We start from the raw sequence: 16,623 nt of genomic DNA, 5'->3' as shown, positions 1-16,623 counted from the left end.
GCTTCAGTGCTTCCTAAGTTTGTTTTTCTTCCCAAGTGAGAAATTTCCTAATGAATATATATATATGTTTTATTTTCAGATTTTTGAAGATCTCAGGAATGGCCGTTTCTCAGATATATTTGATGACAGAGAAGTAAGCACTTGAAAATAATCGGAATTTTATTTTCTTCAATGTTTTATTTCTTCATAATATCTTTCTATCATTACAGAAAATTCTTCTACAGAAATTACTTGCAAAAGAACCCGGGAAACGACCTAAAACACCTGAAATACTGAAGACTTTGAAGGAGTGGAAGGGCATTCCAGAGAAAAAGATGCGAAACACGCGTTAGTGCTTTTTTAAAGAAGTGTCCTGCTTCTGATGTTTGATTTTCCTGTAACTGTCTAAAATCTTCTAGGGAATATCGATGGAATTTACCTGTTGTTTTCACTTTTCCCTTAATTTTTTTTTTTTACTATATCTGCAGAAAGGTTTGCACCTTTTTTAAAAAATTGATTTTTAGCGAGGGGAAGGGAGAAACATTGATGATAGAAATATTGAGCAGTTGCCTCCCAATGCACCCTGACTGGGGGTCAAACCTTCATCCTGGGTATGTGCCCTGCCTGGGAATTGAACCTGCCCCCATTTGGTGTGCGGGACAGTGCTCCAGCCAGCTGAGCGTACTGGCCAGGGCTGCACTTTTCTTTGTTAATCCTTCCCAAGGATATTTTTTCCACTGATTTTTTAGAGAGAGTGGAAGGGAGGGAGCGGGGAGAGAGAGAGAGAAACATTGATGTGAGAGAGACACATCAATTGGTTGCCTCCCGCACCTGCCCGGACCGGGACCAGGGAACGAACCCACAGCCCAGGTCCACGCCCTTGACTAGAATCGAATCCTTGACCCTTCAGTCTGAAGGCTGACGCTCTAACCACTGAGCCATGGTGGCCAGGGCAGGGCTGCACTTTTTAACTTCAGAAACAGTTTTACATTTGACTTTTTTCCAGCTCATCTCCCTATTATGAGATGGGAGGGAAAAAATTCCTCAGTTTATCTATAAATTAATCAATATTTATTAAATGTCTACTATTTTTATCCAAAACTATAAGCTCTTGTTTTAAATAAGAAGCCAGTTGGAGAAAAATTGTAACCATAAAAAGATAATTTACGTACAATTGCTTTGGAAAACAGTTTGTTTCTAGTGAAGGTAAATGTATATATACCAGAAAGTCATCAGTTCCATTCCTACATACATGCCTACAAGAATGTTCCTAGAAATCTTGCTTGTAAAGGTCAAAGGAACAGAAAACAACACTAATGTCCATCAAGAGAAAAGTGGATGCGTACATTGTATTATATTCACATTGGAATACTAGAGAACAGTGAAAATGAATGAATGACAACCCAGTGTAATAACATGATACATCTCTCACAAACAATGTAAGCCACAAAACAGGTTACAAAAAACATATACAGAATCCATTTATATAAAGTTCCAGAACATGCTAAATTAAATCATTTTGTTTAGGAATCCAAGCAAATGTGGTAAAACTATAAAGGGAAGGAAATGTATGAGGAATATTAAATTCTGATAGTGGTTGTCTCTGAGGAGGGACGGCAGTGATGTGACTGGGGAAGGGGGCTTCAGAGGTACAGCTAACCTTTTTAAACTGGATGTTGAATCCCCTAGCGTTCACTATACAGTTATTATTTTTTTATCTTAAATACATTTTGTATCTATTCTAACACTTTTAAAGACATGATAACTGTGCCATAAGGCAATAGCTAAACATAGAAAATAGTGAGATCACTTTCTACTTAAGTATAACAGCACAGGGCTTACAAGTGACACTCTAACTAGGGATTTACATGAGTAGAAAGGAGACCAGCCCGGCCGGGCGTGGCTCAGCGGTTGAGCGTTGACCTGGGATCCAGGCGATCAGGGTTCGATTCCCAGTCAGGGCACATGCCCGGGTTGCGGGCTCGATCAATGACTCTCTCATCATTGACGTTTCTGTCTCTCTCTCTCCCTCTCCTTTCCTCTCTCTGAAATCAATAAAGATATTAAAAAAAAGAAAAAGAAAGGAGACCAAATGGGCAGTCTGGGCAAGAGGCATGCAATATTAGATGACATAGAATAATTATTAATTTTCTTAGGTGTGATCATGTTGTGGCCATGCAGAAAAATGTCTATTCCTAGGCAGTGTCTGCAGGAGTATCTAGGGGTGAAGTGGTATGATGTTTACAACTTTCAAATGCTCAGCAAAAATCAATGTGTACATGAAGAGAGAAAGAAAGCAAATGTAAAATTTAACAATTGAACTATTGACAAATCTAGATAGAGGGTATAGAAGTCATATTCTTTGAACTTTTTTTGTAGGTTTGAAATTTTTCCTGGAGGAAAGAAATCTTTTTTAAAAATAGTGAATTTTGGATATTATCTGGATATAATGAATAATGCTCTACTCAAAAGAAGGTAGCCTTATTTTTTACCTTCTCATTTTAATATTTGTACTATCTCTTGGAAGTTTTTATTTGTGAGTATATATTTTCTCAGCCTCAAAATGATGATAAATAGAATGTATCCTCTTAATCAGAGGAGGAGAGGGGCAAAGGCCAGGGGCCTTATTTACAAATTAATAAAATGCACACACAGATAACTGGGATTTTGAAAGATATATCTATCCCTATGTATGATATATGTAGAGAATATATTTACTCCCTTTTTAAAAACTTCTTTTGCTAGAGTGTTTTAAAGCAAATTTAAGGCATTATGTCATTTCACTTCTAAATACTTAAAAATGATCTTAATCTCTAAGAGATAAGATCCTTTTAATTTTAACAAAACCACAATTTCATTGTCACTCAACAAAATAAGGTGTTTTTGATTATACAATCATTCCGCGGGCATTCAGTTTTCCTATCGCAAAAATATTTCTACAGGTTGTTTCAATCAGGATCCAACACTGCATTTAGCTGATGTCTCTTTTACTCTCTAACATTTGCCCTTGTTTTTAGTTTCTTTCCTCTTGGCATTTATTTGAGGAAGAAACTGGAATATATATCATGTAGAAGTTACTCCATTTAGGATATGGCTTCTGGTATCCCCATGGTGTCTAGTTAGATTGAGAAACTTGATTTGATTCTGATTTAAAACTTTTCCCCCAGGAATACTGCAGAGGTGATACTGTATGCTTCCTTTTGCATCACTTTGGAAGGAACCTGATGTCTGGTGGTTCCACTTTGGGTAATTTTCAGATTGATCAGTGGTTCGTGGTGGTGTCCAAGGCTTCCTATCAGCCTTTCACCTATTGGCTTTAGCAGCCATTGATGAATGCTGTCTGGATCTGTTGTTTCATTAGGGATTACCAAATAGTGAGTTTTTGGATTCTGTCACACCTCTTGCATTTATCATCTGTGATTCTTCCGTAAAGAACTTTTCCGTAAGGCTGAATGGGAAAGGTGGGAAAAATATTTAACATTAATTTAGAATGTGTCGGTGCCCTAGCAACCTCCAAAGGTCACAAATGAGATTTTTGTTTTTTAAGCAGGCATGTGATCCAACTGGTACTTTGACACAGTGTATTTAGAATTGTTTGGAGCAGGAAGGGACTTTATTCGGAAAGTCAGAGAAGTCAGAGAGGCTAAGAGGACCTGACCGATAGGAGGGGACAGAACCAAGAGGACTTGGCAACTGATTGCATGTGAGAATTTAGGAAAAGGTCAGCATCCGAGATTGCCTCCAGGTTTGTTTGAAGGTGAGGGGCAGGAATATGATGGCCTTGAAGGAAATACAGGTTTCCATCAAATTAAACCCCCAAAGACCCACACGTGTTTGAGAGAGATTTTGTCTCACAGTTGTACCTCGTATACAGTTTTTAGTTAGAATTTAAGCCAATAGTGGGGCCACTGTGCATCTGCCAACATGGGGGGGAACATTTGGGAGGTAAAATGTGGATATCACTTGGAGATACCAAGTTTGGGGTGCTGCCAGGATACTCAGGGGCAGGTGTGGAGCACACCGCAGGGCAGGGACTCGGAAGAAGGGACAGATTGGGACCATACACAAGTGATGTGGAGTAACCCCTGACGCTTCACTTTGAATCCAGCGGGGCCGGGGGAGATATTCTAGAGGAAGAGGGAAGGAGCAAAGCCTGGCTGGCAGACGTCTCATTTAGATTCACTCGCCTGGCAACCCAGCCCCTACGGCCTGTGATTCTGAATCTGCCTGGGTCTGTCTCAGCCCTACAGCTCCCCAGAATGGCCTCAGGAGAAGGGACTACAGGTCACAGCTGGACAGTGGCCCCACTATTGGCTAAAACTTTAACTAAAAACTGTAATAGCCCTGACTGGTTTGGCTCAGTGGCTAGAGCATCGGTCCTGGGATTGAAGAGTCCCGGGTTCCATTCTGGCCAAGGGCACGTACTTTGGTTGCAGGCTCGATCCCCAGCCCTGGTTGGGGCACATGTGGGAGGCAACCAATCGATGTGTCTCTCTCACGTCGATGTTTCTCTCTCTCCCACTCTCTCTGAAAAGCAATGGAAAAAATATCCTCAGGGGAGGATTAAAAAAAAAACCACTCCAAAAACCTGTGTAATAGGTAAAACTGTGAGGCAAATGAAATCACTCCCAAATATTTGTGGATCCCCTCAGGTTAATTTGATTGGGACTGATACTAGTTTCCTACGGCTGCTGTTACACCACAAATTTGGTGGCTTAATATATATAAATGAATGTGTATATATATATATTTTTATATGTGTGGTGTGTGTGTGTGTATATATATATATATATATATACACACACACACACATATACATATATATATATATTTTTTTTCTTGTAGAGTTTGGCAGGCCAGAACTCTGAAGTAAGTTTCACTGGGCTAAAGTGAAGGTGCTGGCAGGGCTGTGCCCCTCTGGAGGCTCCCATTCCATGACACATGCCCCAGCCACACTGCTTGGCTCTCAGTTACCTGAATAGGCTTTTGTACTCAATGGCTCTCTGCTATGGTTTCTACCTGAAATTCCCTTCAACTTTTTAAAAATAGCAACTTTATTAAGATATAATTCACATACTGTGTAATTCACCCATTTAAAGAATACAGTTCAGTGATGTTTCATATATTCAGAGTTGTGCAATTATGACCACAATCAATTTTAAAACATTTTTTGTTGGCCCCCAAAGAAACCCTATGCCCATTAGCAGTCATTCCTCATTCCCCCCAATTCTAGGCAACCACTAATCTACTTTCTATTTCTATGGATTTCCCCATTCTGGACATTTCATTTAAATGGAATCATACAGTATGTGGTCTTACTCACCTCGTGTAATGTTTTTAAGGTTCACCCAGGTTGTAGCATGGATCAGTATTTTTTATTGGATGTATCATTTTAGTTATTCATGAATTGATGGACGTTTGGGTTGTTTCCCCTTTCCCGCTATTGTGAACAAGGCTACAATGAATGTTTGTGTTCAGGTTTTATGTGGACGTGTTTCTACTTTCCTTGGGCATGTACCTAAGAGTGGAAATGCTGGGACATACTGTAACTCCTTCCTCATTACTTTGCATATCAAAGTTATATTTGGAACCTAAATTCAGTGCCACTGCCATAGTGTCCCACCATCTCCCACGCAGAATGAAACTTCTGCCTAGTACATCAGTATTGTGCTTACCAGTTTGCCTCAGAGTTCAGCTGTTCCCGAGTGGCTGTTAACTCGTACAGAACTGTGATTTAATGCCCTGCATAAAGCAGTAGCTATATTACTGCTTTTGAATTGGTGGGGAGTAAGTGTTAATTTCACATGCTTGAACTTACAAAATGTATCTAATACTAAAGAATGTTCACTTTAAAATTTCAACCATTAAATGTTTGGCAAATAGCACTTAAAGTGAAGGTCTGTAAGGCAAATCAGTTTGCTATACTGAGGTATTTAGGATTTAAAATTAGGAAAATGAAATATTTTAGAAATTGTTGGTAGGACAATATCGACAGCACAGTGTAAACAAAGGCAAATGACAACATAACTAAAAATCTGTGTTTCAAATTTTACTTAAATGTTCTAAAAATTAAAAGATTATTTTCAATGTTCTGCTTCCCTTGGTTTTCATTATTGTCTAGTTATGAGCTCATAAAAGGCCTCTATGAGTAAAAATGTTTTTACTTGCGTTGAAATCCTTTGTTTTTAACTGTTGATGGATGTATCGTTTGATGGATAAGAATGGTGGGATGTCTCCCACTCTCCAAGGCAGACCTAGGCTGGAAATGCAGGCCACCCTCTGGTGGAGTCATGGGTCCCATAAAGGTTATTCCCATTCTCAGCATAATTATTCTGAACATACTCAGAATATTCTAGGACACAGGGGAGGTGGTGGGTTGTCCCCATAGTCAGAGGAGAAAAGGAAGCCAGTTCCTGACTACTGCATGTGAAACAATCCACATGACTTTGGGATTGACCTAATGAATATTGGTATGTATGTTGGCTGAAATGACAGGAAAGGATTTGACTATAAATCCAAGGGAAAGATGTACTCCTTTGTTTTAGCTATGAACATAATTTTATCATTTTTAAATGAAACAAGTGAGTATTCAGCATCATTATTCAACTATATAAACTCCCCAATATATATTTTTTTACTTTATTGTTGACACTATTACAGATGTTTCCCCTTTTCCCCCCATATTTTATATATGTACTTATATTCATAAAAATGATTCCTGTTCTGGATGAAGAACTGAAGCCCAGAAGTTAACCAGGTTAATGGTTCTCAAGCTCTGTTGCATCTTAGAATCAAGGGTAGTGAGGCCAAGGCCCCAGTGGCCAATTACATCAGATTCTCTGGTGGTGGGATCCTTGTATTTTTAAAGCTCCCAAGTTCAACTTGAGGACAAGTGAAGTAGGTCATGCTAGGTAAGAGCTAGAACAAGTGCTATTGATTAGCTTGTGTCCGTGTAACATAGCTTTTGCTGTTCTTGGGTATGCTGTTTCTAATAAAGAGAAGAGGCTGACCTCTTGCTCAATGCGCCTGAAAGGTGAGAGGTAAAACTGTACAGGTGAGGCCACAACTCTATCCCAAGAACAGTGGTGCTCTGTATTTAACCTACAGCATCAGAGCTCACCCAAGGTGCTCATCAGACTCATTCTTAGAACTTTAAAATAAGTACGCATATCCAGGAGCTACCCTAGAACAGCTGATCAGAATCACTGGGGGAGGCACCTGAACTTGTGAATGTTAAAAAAAGTTCATAATTTTGATGCCCAATCTTGGAAGGAGCTCTGTAGGTGTGCCACGGAATGTGCTTAGCTGTATTCAGTTAAATTATAGGGAAGCAGATTTCAGCTTAAGACAGAAAAATAACTTTAAAATTGCTTAGAGCTACCCAGCAAGGGAACAGTCTGTTTTAAGGTAGTGAGCTCTGAGAAGTGTGGGAGTAAGCTCTGTGGACCCTCATTCAGTCCCTCTCAACAGAGGGGTGTCTTATCTGATGAGTGATTTTGGGAGAAGGAACTTAGCCTGTCTGGCCCAGACCTTGGTGGTTTCCCTCACCTAGAAAGCTGACTGGTCTCGGAATGCAGAGATGAGCTGTGCCCCTGCAAGGCAGAGGCCTGCAGTTCTCTCCAATCAGGCAGATTTATCAGGGAGCCTGACTGGACAACAAGCCAGCCTTGCTGTTTCAGCTTCACTGACAAGAAAGCTGGTATTTGGATATCTGACTCCCAAGTCTTATTTCTCAGTTTGTTCCAAAGTGAAGAGGGGAGTAAGAGAGTTACCTGTTGGTGTCCTTAAACTCCATAAGCATCACAATAGAGCCATAAATTGTAATGGCCCATGTCTCTCGTACTTGTGTTCTGAAATAGCAGTCCATTCTTTTATTGAAGTCAGTGGACAATTATAGTCTAAAGTACAAAGTACTTCTGAAGTACAAAAAGAACAAAACACAAAACATCTGGCAACAGCATTTTCCAAGTTTCTACTTTACTGACAATAATCTTAGTCATGATCTGCAGAAGTTGGTCCTGGGCAATTTGAAGACAGGTCTTCTTTATCTGTAATTTACATGAGAAAAGTAAAAGACTCTTATAATAAACTATTCCAGAAAATTATTTCAACATAACATGGATTTTGTAGTTGTGTTTGCTCCTATTGTTAAACAAACTGGGAAAAGCCTGCATGGGCTCATGTATTAGAAGGGAAAGCACTTGGCTCTATAAGACATATGGCAAGTTTTAAACCATTTCTTTCTTACAATAAAAAAGTAAAAGGAGTGGATTTCAACATGCTGATTTTTATCGTTCAGGGACAATATATAATAATTCTAAAAATTTAATATAGCTTTCAAGTATCTGTAACTTACGACTCTAAAAATAAAGCATGAAAAAAATTTATCATCCTTAAGTGATTCAAAACGTTTCTTTTGAAATAAAAGACTGAAAAATTCCCTTCTGCACATGGTTTCCAAAAAGTTTAAAAACACCTTTAATAAGGCCTCAGTTATTTCTATATCTACTGTTTAAGATATTGATTCCACATTACCTTTTGGATTGAATAAGAAATTTCAATTAAGGGAAATGTGACTTTTATAAAAAAAAAAAAAAGTAAAAAAAATCAAAGAGCATTTGTATTCAAAATTTTAAAGAAGTTTAAAATATTTTCTTACCTTCATAGGCTGTTCCACACCAAATACAATACAGATGTTCTTCTCTTAGATAACTAGTCAATATCTGTAATTTGTCCAGTACCTAGGTAAAGGACATAAACACATGAATGGTTCCCATTGAAAAGCATCTGGGTTTCCTGGTCTCTTGGATCAAGCTGAATTAGCCCAAGGCCATAAATCTTCCCCTACACTCTCAACCAGTTAGGAGAGGTGTGAAAGAGCATTTTAGAACGTGTCCCAGTTGACCAACCATCCTGATGTTTTCACAAGTCTGCCAGACACAACAGAGACCACTCGTTAACATTCAGAAAACAGAATTTGGCTGGCACTATTAGGATCCTTTAAAGACCACTTCTGCTTTCAAAGAATCTACTTTCCCCAGTGGGATGAGGGTGACACTGCCTCCTGGCACCATTAAAGTTCTCTTCAGTGGTCTCCCATTTAAGTGGAATATAGGTTTTTCAAATTTTGAATGTTTCCTACAAAACTCTGATATACATGTAACCACAGAAATGTGTATTCATTTCTTTAGTAATCTCCACCTTCCTTTGAATTGAGTTTTGTTTTGTCTTGTTTATGGGTGGGGGTGAGAGGTACTCATGAGAATCACTTCGAGAAATTTAACAGGAAACTAGGTAGAAATGAAAATAGTTTACATTTGCAGCTAATCCATCATCTACACTGAGGCCAAGGTGAAGAGGGTAAACCGAAGCTAAAAGGAAAAATTATACGAAGTTTTGATTCAGGGTTAATAACCCTATAACATGTAGTTCTCAACAAGGGGTGACTGCTGCCCTCAGAGGACATTTTGCAATCCCTGGAGATATTTTGGCTGTCAGAAAGGGGAAGTGCAACAGGCATCTGGTGGGTGGAGGCCTGGGATGCTGCTAGATACCTTACAATGCACAGCACAGCGCCCTATGACAAACCATTACCCGGCTCAAGGCGTCAGCAGTGCCAGTGCTGAGGCACCCAGCTCAAGAAAATGGTACCAAAACATACACTTAAATCTTCACTCTCATCCTCATCCTCATCTTCATCTTCCTCTTCCTCTTCTTCAGTCTCCTCTTCAAGCCTCAGCCAGTACCAGGCCTCTCTGGGAACCTGAATATTCTGAAAATGAAGAATTATGCCCAATTAAACACAGCTAAGCATGAGACTGTCACCAGTGTGTCCACGTCAACATGAATTCGTTCTTTTAATTAAATATTTACTGAGTGCAGCTTTAAGAGTAAAGCACTGTACTACGAACTCTGGGGATGCAAAGCTCAATTAGAATAGATATATATTTTACTTCTCACTCCAGGACATGCTTATTGATTTTTAGAGGAAGGGAAGGGAGTGAGAGAGGGAGAAAAAGAGGGAGAGAAAGGAGAGAGAGATCAATCGATAGCCTTCCCATACTCGCCCCTACCAGGGATGAAACCCTCAACCTAGGTATGTGCCCTGACCAGGAATCAAACCCCCCACCTTTTGGTGCATGATTCTTAACCAACCGAGCCACACTGGTGAGGGCCCAATTAGAATATTGTATTGTCTCCAAGTTGCTGACAGTCTAGTAGGGAAAATAAGCGTTGGGCATAAGTAACTTAATGGGTATAAAATAATACATATAAGCTAGGAAATCTTAAGAGTCATGAGATACATTCAAAATAAAGTGCTAGGGAAACATAAAAGTGAGAGATTGCTCCTGGCAATATATTTAAAGATAGTAAAATTTTTACAAACAATTTTGAGACTTAAAAAAAATTTAATTGATTTTTAGAGAGGATTTTTAGTCTTCTACTGATTAAAGCAGCAATTTTCAATCTTTTTCCATCTCATGGCACACATAAATTAATTACAAAAATTCTGCAGCACACCAAAATATATATTTTTTGCCAATCTGACAAAAAAAGGTACAATTTTGATTGGTTTACAAAAATAATCATCATCATAGTAATTACCTACCCTTTTTGCTCCCTTTAGAGAGGAAGGGAGAAAGACAGAGATACTCATTTGTTGTTCCACTCATTTATAAGTATTCATTGGTTGATTCTTGTATATTTCCTGACCAGGGATCGAACCTGCAACCTGCACCCTTGGTGTATCGGGATGATGCTCTAACCAGCTAAGCTACTTGGCCAAGGTGCAATTTTGAGACTTTAAGTGGAGACACTTTATTTGAACCATCAAAATAAAAAATAAAAGCAATGACAGAAATAAAAAAAAATCCTTCAAATCTGAAAGATATTATTCTACAATAATATTAGTAGCTAGAGAAACACATGAGGTACTGAACATGGACTGAAAATAGGCTATTCTGGTTAGTCAGATATTCTGGTGAATAGACTTTCCACCTCTGAGTAACAAATATTCAAACAAGCAGAGAACCAGTAAATGTAAAAATACTACTTAACCCTTACTGGATAATTCAAAGTACTCAAGCTCCTACCATGAACAAGTCATTACTGTGAGTAGTATATGTTAAATGAAAGTTTTAATTCAGTGAGTTTCAAGTGGTGTGCTGCAAGAAATTTTAAAACATGCAATACTTGACTATTTAGTCAGGGACACTGACCTTTTTTCCCTTAAGATTGTCAAATAAAAAAATGACAACAGCCAACACAACAATAGTCGTCCAGTGTGAATGCCCTGTCTTGAACCATAAATATATAGGTCGTAAAACAGAGTTGCACCTTACTGGTAATGTCATATAATAAGGTTGCATCTGAATGGTTAACTCTTAACACCAGAAATCCTTATATACAGGTATATATAATAGGCATCTGATTTTTTAAAAAGTCACTTTGGAGCAAAAAGGGTAGGTAATTACTATGATTATTATTATTCTTGTAAACCAATCAAAATTGTACCTTTTTTTGGTCAGATTGGCAAAAAATATATATTTTGATGTGCTGCAGAATTTTTGTAATTAGTTTATGTGTGCCATGAGATGGAAAAAGATTGAAAATTGCTGCTTTAATCAGTAGAAGACTAAGTATACCAGACTTGGAATGTTTTGTTTAAATATAAATTCATGGAAAATCACACTGGGTGCCAAAACACTTCACTGAAAGCAGGAAAAAGGCTTGCCTTCTGCGTATCCAACTGTTGACAGGCTCGCTGGCTTCTCCTAAGATCTCCTTCTAGCTTCATTTCATCTTGCTTATTTTTAAGTCGCATTCTATTTGAAAGAAAAAATAGCACATTACAGGTCTGTATTCTCTATCCATTTTATATGCCCAAGGGACAGAAAACATACCACACTGAAGAAAATATGAAACCAAAAGCAGCTCAAATACAAAGTTTTACCGGAACTGTTCTGCAGCATTTTCTTCAGCTTGGTTTTTCATGTGAATCTTTCTTCTGTAGCTTTCTAATTTTTCCTCTGCTTTTCGTTTTAATAATGTCTCATGACCAATGCCACTTTTTCCTGTTCAAACAGACAACTCTGATGAGAAACTTACTGACTTTACATTTCAAAACATGACAATTTAAATACAAATTAAGTGCAGTTGTAACTTGAGTACAATCATTCAAAATCATTTGACAAGAATGACAGGAGAAAACACTAGAGATTTTTTTTTTAAACTCCAAACACACAATTTGATTTTCACAAAGATCATTGTTAGTCTGAGCTAACATGATAGTAATACTGTACAATTTTTTTTCAATTGGGAGAACACCACCAACAGTCATATTTTCATATAAATATGAACAAACAAAATATTTTTTCTTTAATTCATTCAAAGTATTAAGAAAAACATTTATTTTTAAATTTTATTTTGCAATTAGTTTACATTCAATATTATTTTGTATTAGTTTTAGATATATAGCATAACGGTTAGACAATCATATACTTTATAAAAGTAATCCCCCTGATATTTAAGAAAAAATTTTAATGGATAAAATCTGTCTCAGAATACTTTCAGAACATTTCAATTGCATTTTTAATGGTTACAACAATTTCTCCCCATATTTTTTATGATATAAATTTTATTTTATACTCACTAAAACTTATTTTTATTTTAAAAGGCTTAGAAGTTTAACTAAGAAACATCTTACTGAAGGCCTCCAATGATAAAAACTGTAACAGTACCACCATCAAAAAGTACTTATTAAGCAAATATATGTGCTAGACATAAACATAAGTTATTATTACTGGTAAATATCCCTAAAAATAATTACTTACCTGTTTTGACTTTGAGAGGAATTGGTTCAACAATACCATCTCCTATAAAAAGAGAACAAATCACAAGCTACTTTAGAAATTCTTCCTCAAACTACAGGGAAGCATAATATGCAACTTTACAGTGTCCCATACAGATCCCCACCTCTTTCAATGATATTCAAACTGAAATCTGAACACCAACACTGTATAATCAATTACCGCCTTTTGAATACCTAGTTCTCAACAAGGCTGATGCACGGCTGGTGTGGCTCAGCGGTTGAGCATTGACCTAGAATCCAGGAGATCGTGGTTCAATTCCCGGTCAAGGCACATGCCCGGGTTGCCGTCTCAATCTCCAGTGGGGGGCATGCAGGAGGCAGTCAATCAATGCCTCTCTCATCATTGATATTTCTGTCTCTCTCTCTCTCTCTCCCCCCTTCCTTTCTCTGAAATCAATAAAAAAAAAAAAGTGAAAAACTAATATTAAACATTCAAAAGGGTGACAGTCCTAAATTAAGTCAATTACAATAAAGGAGAAAAGTAAAAGAGTTTACAGAAGCTACTTTAAATATATGGCCTCTACATCTTAATAGTCTCACTTCCTAAAAAGAGAGGTGAGAATGGAGTTTCTCCAGCTGGTGTAGCACTCTGGCAGCTGCTACAGGTACAGAGCAAACAGGGCAGAGTCCTGACATGGTCCTCAACGTTGTTTCACTATCCTTTGGCCACTGTTAGCTGTTGCCTCCATTATAAGCTTTGTCCACCCCAGTTGTTAGTGACTACAAGGCTGAGCTGGGCTGATAAGCAGCTCTCGATGATTGTACAAAGTGGGTGTGGGAAGATGAAAGCTTAAGTTGCTTTAATTTCTGTGTAGATGAATAAGATTAAAGAGTCATCTTTGGTACCCATGGATGGACCACCATTTGGTGGTTAGAACACCTTTTTATTTCTGGATGTGACTTACCACTCTTGCCAAGGGCCTGACCACTTTTATAGCCCATCTTCTGGAGCAAAGCAAACCCTTTGTTTTCACAGCCTAGTGCATTTTTCAACCCAATGTCACGTCTTTCTTGTTCTTCCTCTTTCAAACTCTTCTGCCTATTTTTCAAATTAGCTTCCTGTTGCTTTTCTTCTTTTCGGCGGGCCTCTCGAACTTGCCTCAGCATTGGCAATCCTGGTCTGATATCTTCTCTGAAGAACAAGGGAAAAGGTTGTTTTAGACGAGTATGTGGAGTTTTCTCATGACTCGGATTCTCGCTTGACACTACTTCGCATTTCAGTGCTGCCTCTCTGACCATCTTTGTTATCATCAATATTAGAACATAACGAGTGACCTCCGAGAATGGCTGTTTTAGTAAAAACGACGATGGTTGTTGCCAGACTGTGGGAAACTAAAGAAAGTATACAGTTGAAGAAATTAGAAAAAAGTAAGTTTTGACTAATTTTTCTAGGCGGTTGGGAACAATAATGAGCGAAGCTGAATAGTAGCTAGAAGAGACAGTAAGGTGAAATAAAAGGGTACATTTCCTTGGAAGATGGGAATAAAAAGAATCGGGGGCAGAAGTAAAATGCTTAGCACTGAAAGGGAAGAGGCATGGAAAAGCAGACAGTGTTCCCATAAAGCAACGACTAACTTTCTAACCTCACATTTAAAGTCAATGTCTTTGCTTAAAAGTCTACATTAATGTCTTATACAGATCATTCCATGAGGTGTACACTTTTACTTACTGGACATTAATGAAGGAATCAGACATATAATCCTCTTCTTCTGCCATGTTCAACTTCATACAACAAAAATGTCTGCAAGTCAAATAGGATAAAGTAACAGCTACTCATTTTTTAGTTTACCAAATTGGAAACAAGCTTTTCTGTATCACCAGCCATGACCTTTCTCCACAGCTCTCCTCCACATCCAAGTGCCCTTTTGATGGCTTTCTGTGTGGAGCTCTCAAACTCAACAATCCAAACCACTCATTCTCTTCTACCCCAACCTGCCTTCATCCCCTATATTTCCAAATTAAAGTGACTACTCTCTCCCCATTCCTGGCCTCTTCTAAACCTTTGTCCCTTCCTCCTCTAGAATATCCCTCCAAGGCATTTTTCCCCATAGTTGTGACCACTGCTTTAGGTCAGGCATGTCTGTCTCACCTGAGCTATTACAACTGCTTCCTCATTGGTCCTATTGCCTTTGGCTTCTCCTCTTCCAATAAACTTTACCCTGTAGGCAGTGGAGAATCAGTCACTTTAACAATGTAGCAGAAGTGCTTCATAATCTGACCCCTGACTCTCCTTTAGGATTCATCATTCAAGCCACCTGGCTTCTCATTGCCCAGTGAACACACCACTGACATGCCCTTCCTCCTAGGCCTAGGCTACTTTCCTTCCCCAAAGCCTGTCCTGAATGCTCCAGGCCTCTCTCTACAGCACTTTATATTCAAGCTGCACATTTGGAACTTGATATAGGTAATGCTTCACCTATATAAACATTTTTAAGAAGTCTCCATCCAAAATAGCTGAAGTCATATAATTATTGGCCCATAAGGGGGTAAAATAATTATTCAGAAAGTGCATCTCAAACTTTTATTATGTATGAATTGCATCAGATCTTCTTAAAACGCAGAGTCTGATTCTGAGCTGGAGACTGAGGTTATGCATTTCTAACAGGCTCCCAGGTCATGCTAATGCTTTCCTTTGGGGATCCGGCCCTTTGGCCTCCACGTGGTTCTAGAGGAGGGCGACAATCTCTATACTCTCTTGGGCACAAGATGGCCAATTAGAGTACTTTATGTCCCTGCATCAAGGAGGGCATGACTTAACTACGGCAAAGAAGCCTCACTTTCCTTACACGATATGAATATGTAGACTGTGGGGAAAGAAACTCTCTTCATTGGTGCTTCTGACCTGGACGTATGTGAAGCTGGCTGCGGATGGCCACCTTCTTGGGCATATGAAGAATTCTGTTCTGCAGAATGAAGCCGGACAGAGAAAATGGACAAAGATAGGCCTAAAAGTAACGAGTGTCCAAGCCCAGTTCCAAAGGCCCTGATTTCTGTAGCTCTTCCTCTGCTGCAGCGACCTAGCATTCTTCCCAGTTTCTGAGAGGGGTTAGACGGCATCAGGTTTTGTTTTTTTTTTTTTTTTTGCAGACAGAGAGCAGGGAAGTAGCAACAAGGGTGCTGCTCAGACACCGAGAGCCCCACTAACCATCCTAGTGGGGAGATGGGATACGTAGTTGGTTGTACAGTGGGAAGGCGTCAAAAACAAAACAAAGCAAAGCACCAGACGCCTCGGGGTACAACACCCCTTTCAGGGACCGCTGGTCCCGGGACCTCCCCGCGCCTTCCCGGCCGCAAGCGTCCCCCGGACGAGCGCACTGCGGGCGGAGCGCGGGGGAGGTGCGATGGGCGGTCACAGCCGGCATGCGGGTCACCGCCCTCTGTCCCTCCATCCGGGCCGCCAGCCCCTTACCTGGCAGCTCCACTCGCCCGGTCAGCTCAGGACGGCGGGCGCGCCGCCTCCGCGCTGCCGTCCGCACCTGAGCTTCCCGGAGTCCCGCGTCGGAACCCGCGGCGGGCGGGGCCGGAGGACTGCGGAGCGCGCTCGCGTGGGACGCACCTTCCGCGCACGCGCCCTCTCCTCGCTTCCTGCCGGCGGGAGGGCGGGGCATCCGGGTCTCCGGGCAGCTGATTCTGGCCGCGGAGCCTAGCCGGTCGGCCCCCGCTAGACTGGAAGGTGAGGCGCCCCGTCCGCCGCCGAAGCCGGCACGGTGACGCGCACACACGCCGGCCCGTTCACTTTCGGAGGGCTGCGGAGGAAATCCGAGTCCGTCACG

The 16,623-nt window shown here is 39.9% G+C and overlaps 2 protein-coding genes across 4 annotated transcripts in view; one reads left to right on the top strand and one right to left on the bottom strand.

Annotated features, from left to right (window-relative positions):
• The window catches only part of EIF2AK2 (eukaryotic translation initiation factor 2 alpha kinase 2), a 28,116-nt gene extending 24,253 nt beyond the window's left edge, over nucleotides 1-3,863 (top strand). Inside the window, exons 14-15 of the mRNA XM_016219003.2 lie at nucleotides 80-133; nucleotides 210-3,863. Of these exons, the coding sequence (XP_016074489.2) occupies nucleotides 80-133; nucleotides 210-332 (177 nt within the window). The 3' untranslated portion in view covers nucleotides 333-3,863. The remainder of the gene's footprint in view (nucleotides 1-79; nucleotides 134-209) is intronic.
• A 4,076-nt stretch (nucleotides 3,864-7,939) lies between these two features.
• On the bottom strand, nucleotides 7,940-16,352 carry GPATCH11 (G-patch domain containing 11). Of its 3 annotated transcripts, XM_016218979.2 has the most exons (10): nucleotides 15,693-15,749; nucleotides 14,940-15,009; nucleotides 14,520-14,591; nucleotides 13,756-13,982; nucleotides 12,813-12,854; nucleotides 11,933-12,053; nucleotides 11,714-11,804; nucleotides 9,641-9,751; nucleotides 8,639-8,720; nucleotides 7,940-8,027 (listed from the first exon to the last, which is right to left on the bottom strand). In XM_016218979.2, the coding sequence occupies exons 3-10, from the start codon at nucleotides 14,576-14,578 to the stop codon at nucleotides 7,972-7,974; spliced, it is 789 nt and encodes a 262-aa protein (XP_016074465.1). In that variant the 5' UTR covers nucleotides 14,579-14,591; nucleotides 14,940-15,009; nucleotides 15,693-15,749; the 3' UTR covers nucleotides 7,940-7,971. The 3 variants fall into 3 exon arrangements, with proteins under 3 accessions (XP_016074465.1, XP_016074464.1, XP_087679601.1); XM_016218978.2 differs by lacking the exons at nucleotides 14,940-15,009; nucleotides 15,693-15,749 and adding an exon at nucleotides 16,260-16,352; XM_087823475.1 differs by lacking the exon at nucleotides 14,940-15,009 and having other exon boundaries at nucleotides 15,693-16,225.
• Nucleotides 16,353-16,623: the final 271 nt, after the last annotated feature.

Source organism: Miniopterus natalensis, chromosome 13 (assembly GCF_054644295.1).
Source record: "Miniopterus natalensis isolate mMinNat1 chromosome 13, mMinNat1.hap1, whole genome shotgun sequence".
Classification (NCBI taxonomy): Eukaryota; Metazoa; Chordata; class Mammalia; order Chiroptera; family Miniopteridae; genus Miniopterus; species Miniopterus natalensis.
The sequence above is the reverse complement of the archived record's forward strand: the minus strand, read 5'-3'. Positions and strand labels throughout refer to the sequence as shown.

Bases quoted from the DNA above. Each gene is read 5' to 3' on its own strand.
- GPATCH11 (XM_087823475.1), bottom strand. From the start codon at position 15,907: ATGCCGTCTAACCCCTCTCAGAAACTGGGAAGAATGCTAGGTCGCTGC. The intron at 12,054-12,812 runs GTAAGTAATTAT...CTGTTTGAACAG, and splicing joins TCCTCTCAAAGTCAAAACAG to GAAAAAGTGGCATTGGTCAT. The intron at 8,721-9,640 runs GTATGTTTTGGT...TCCTTTACCTAG, and splicing joins ATGAGAGTGAAGATTTAAGT to GTACTGGACAAATTACAGAT.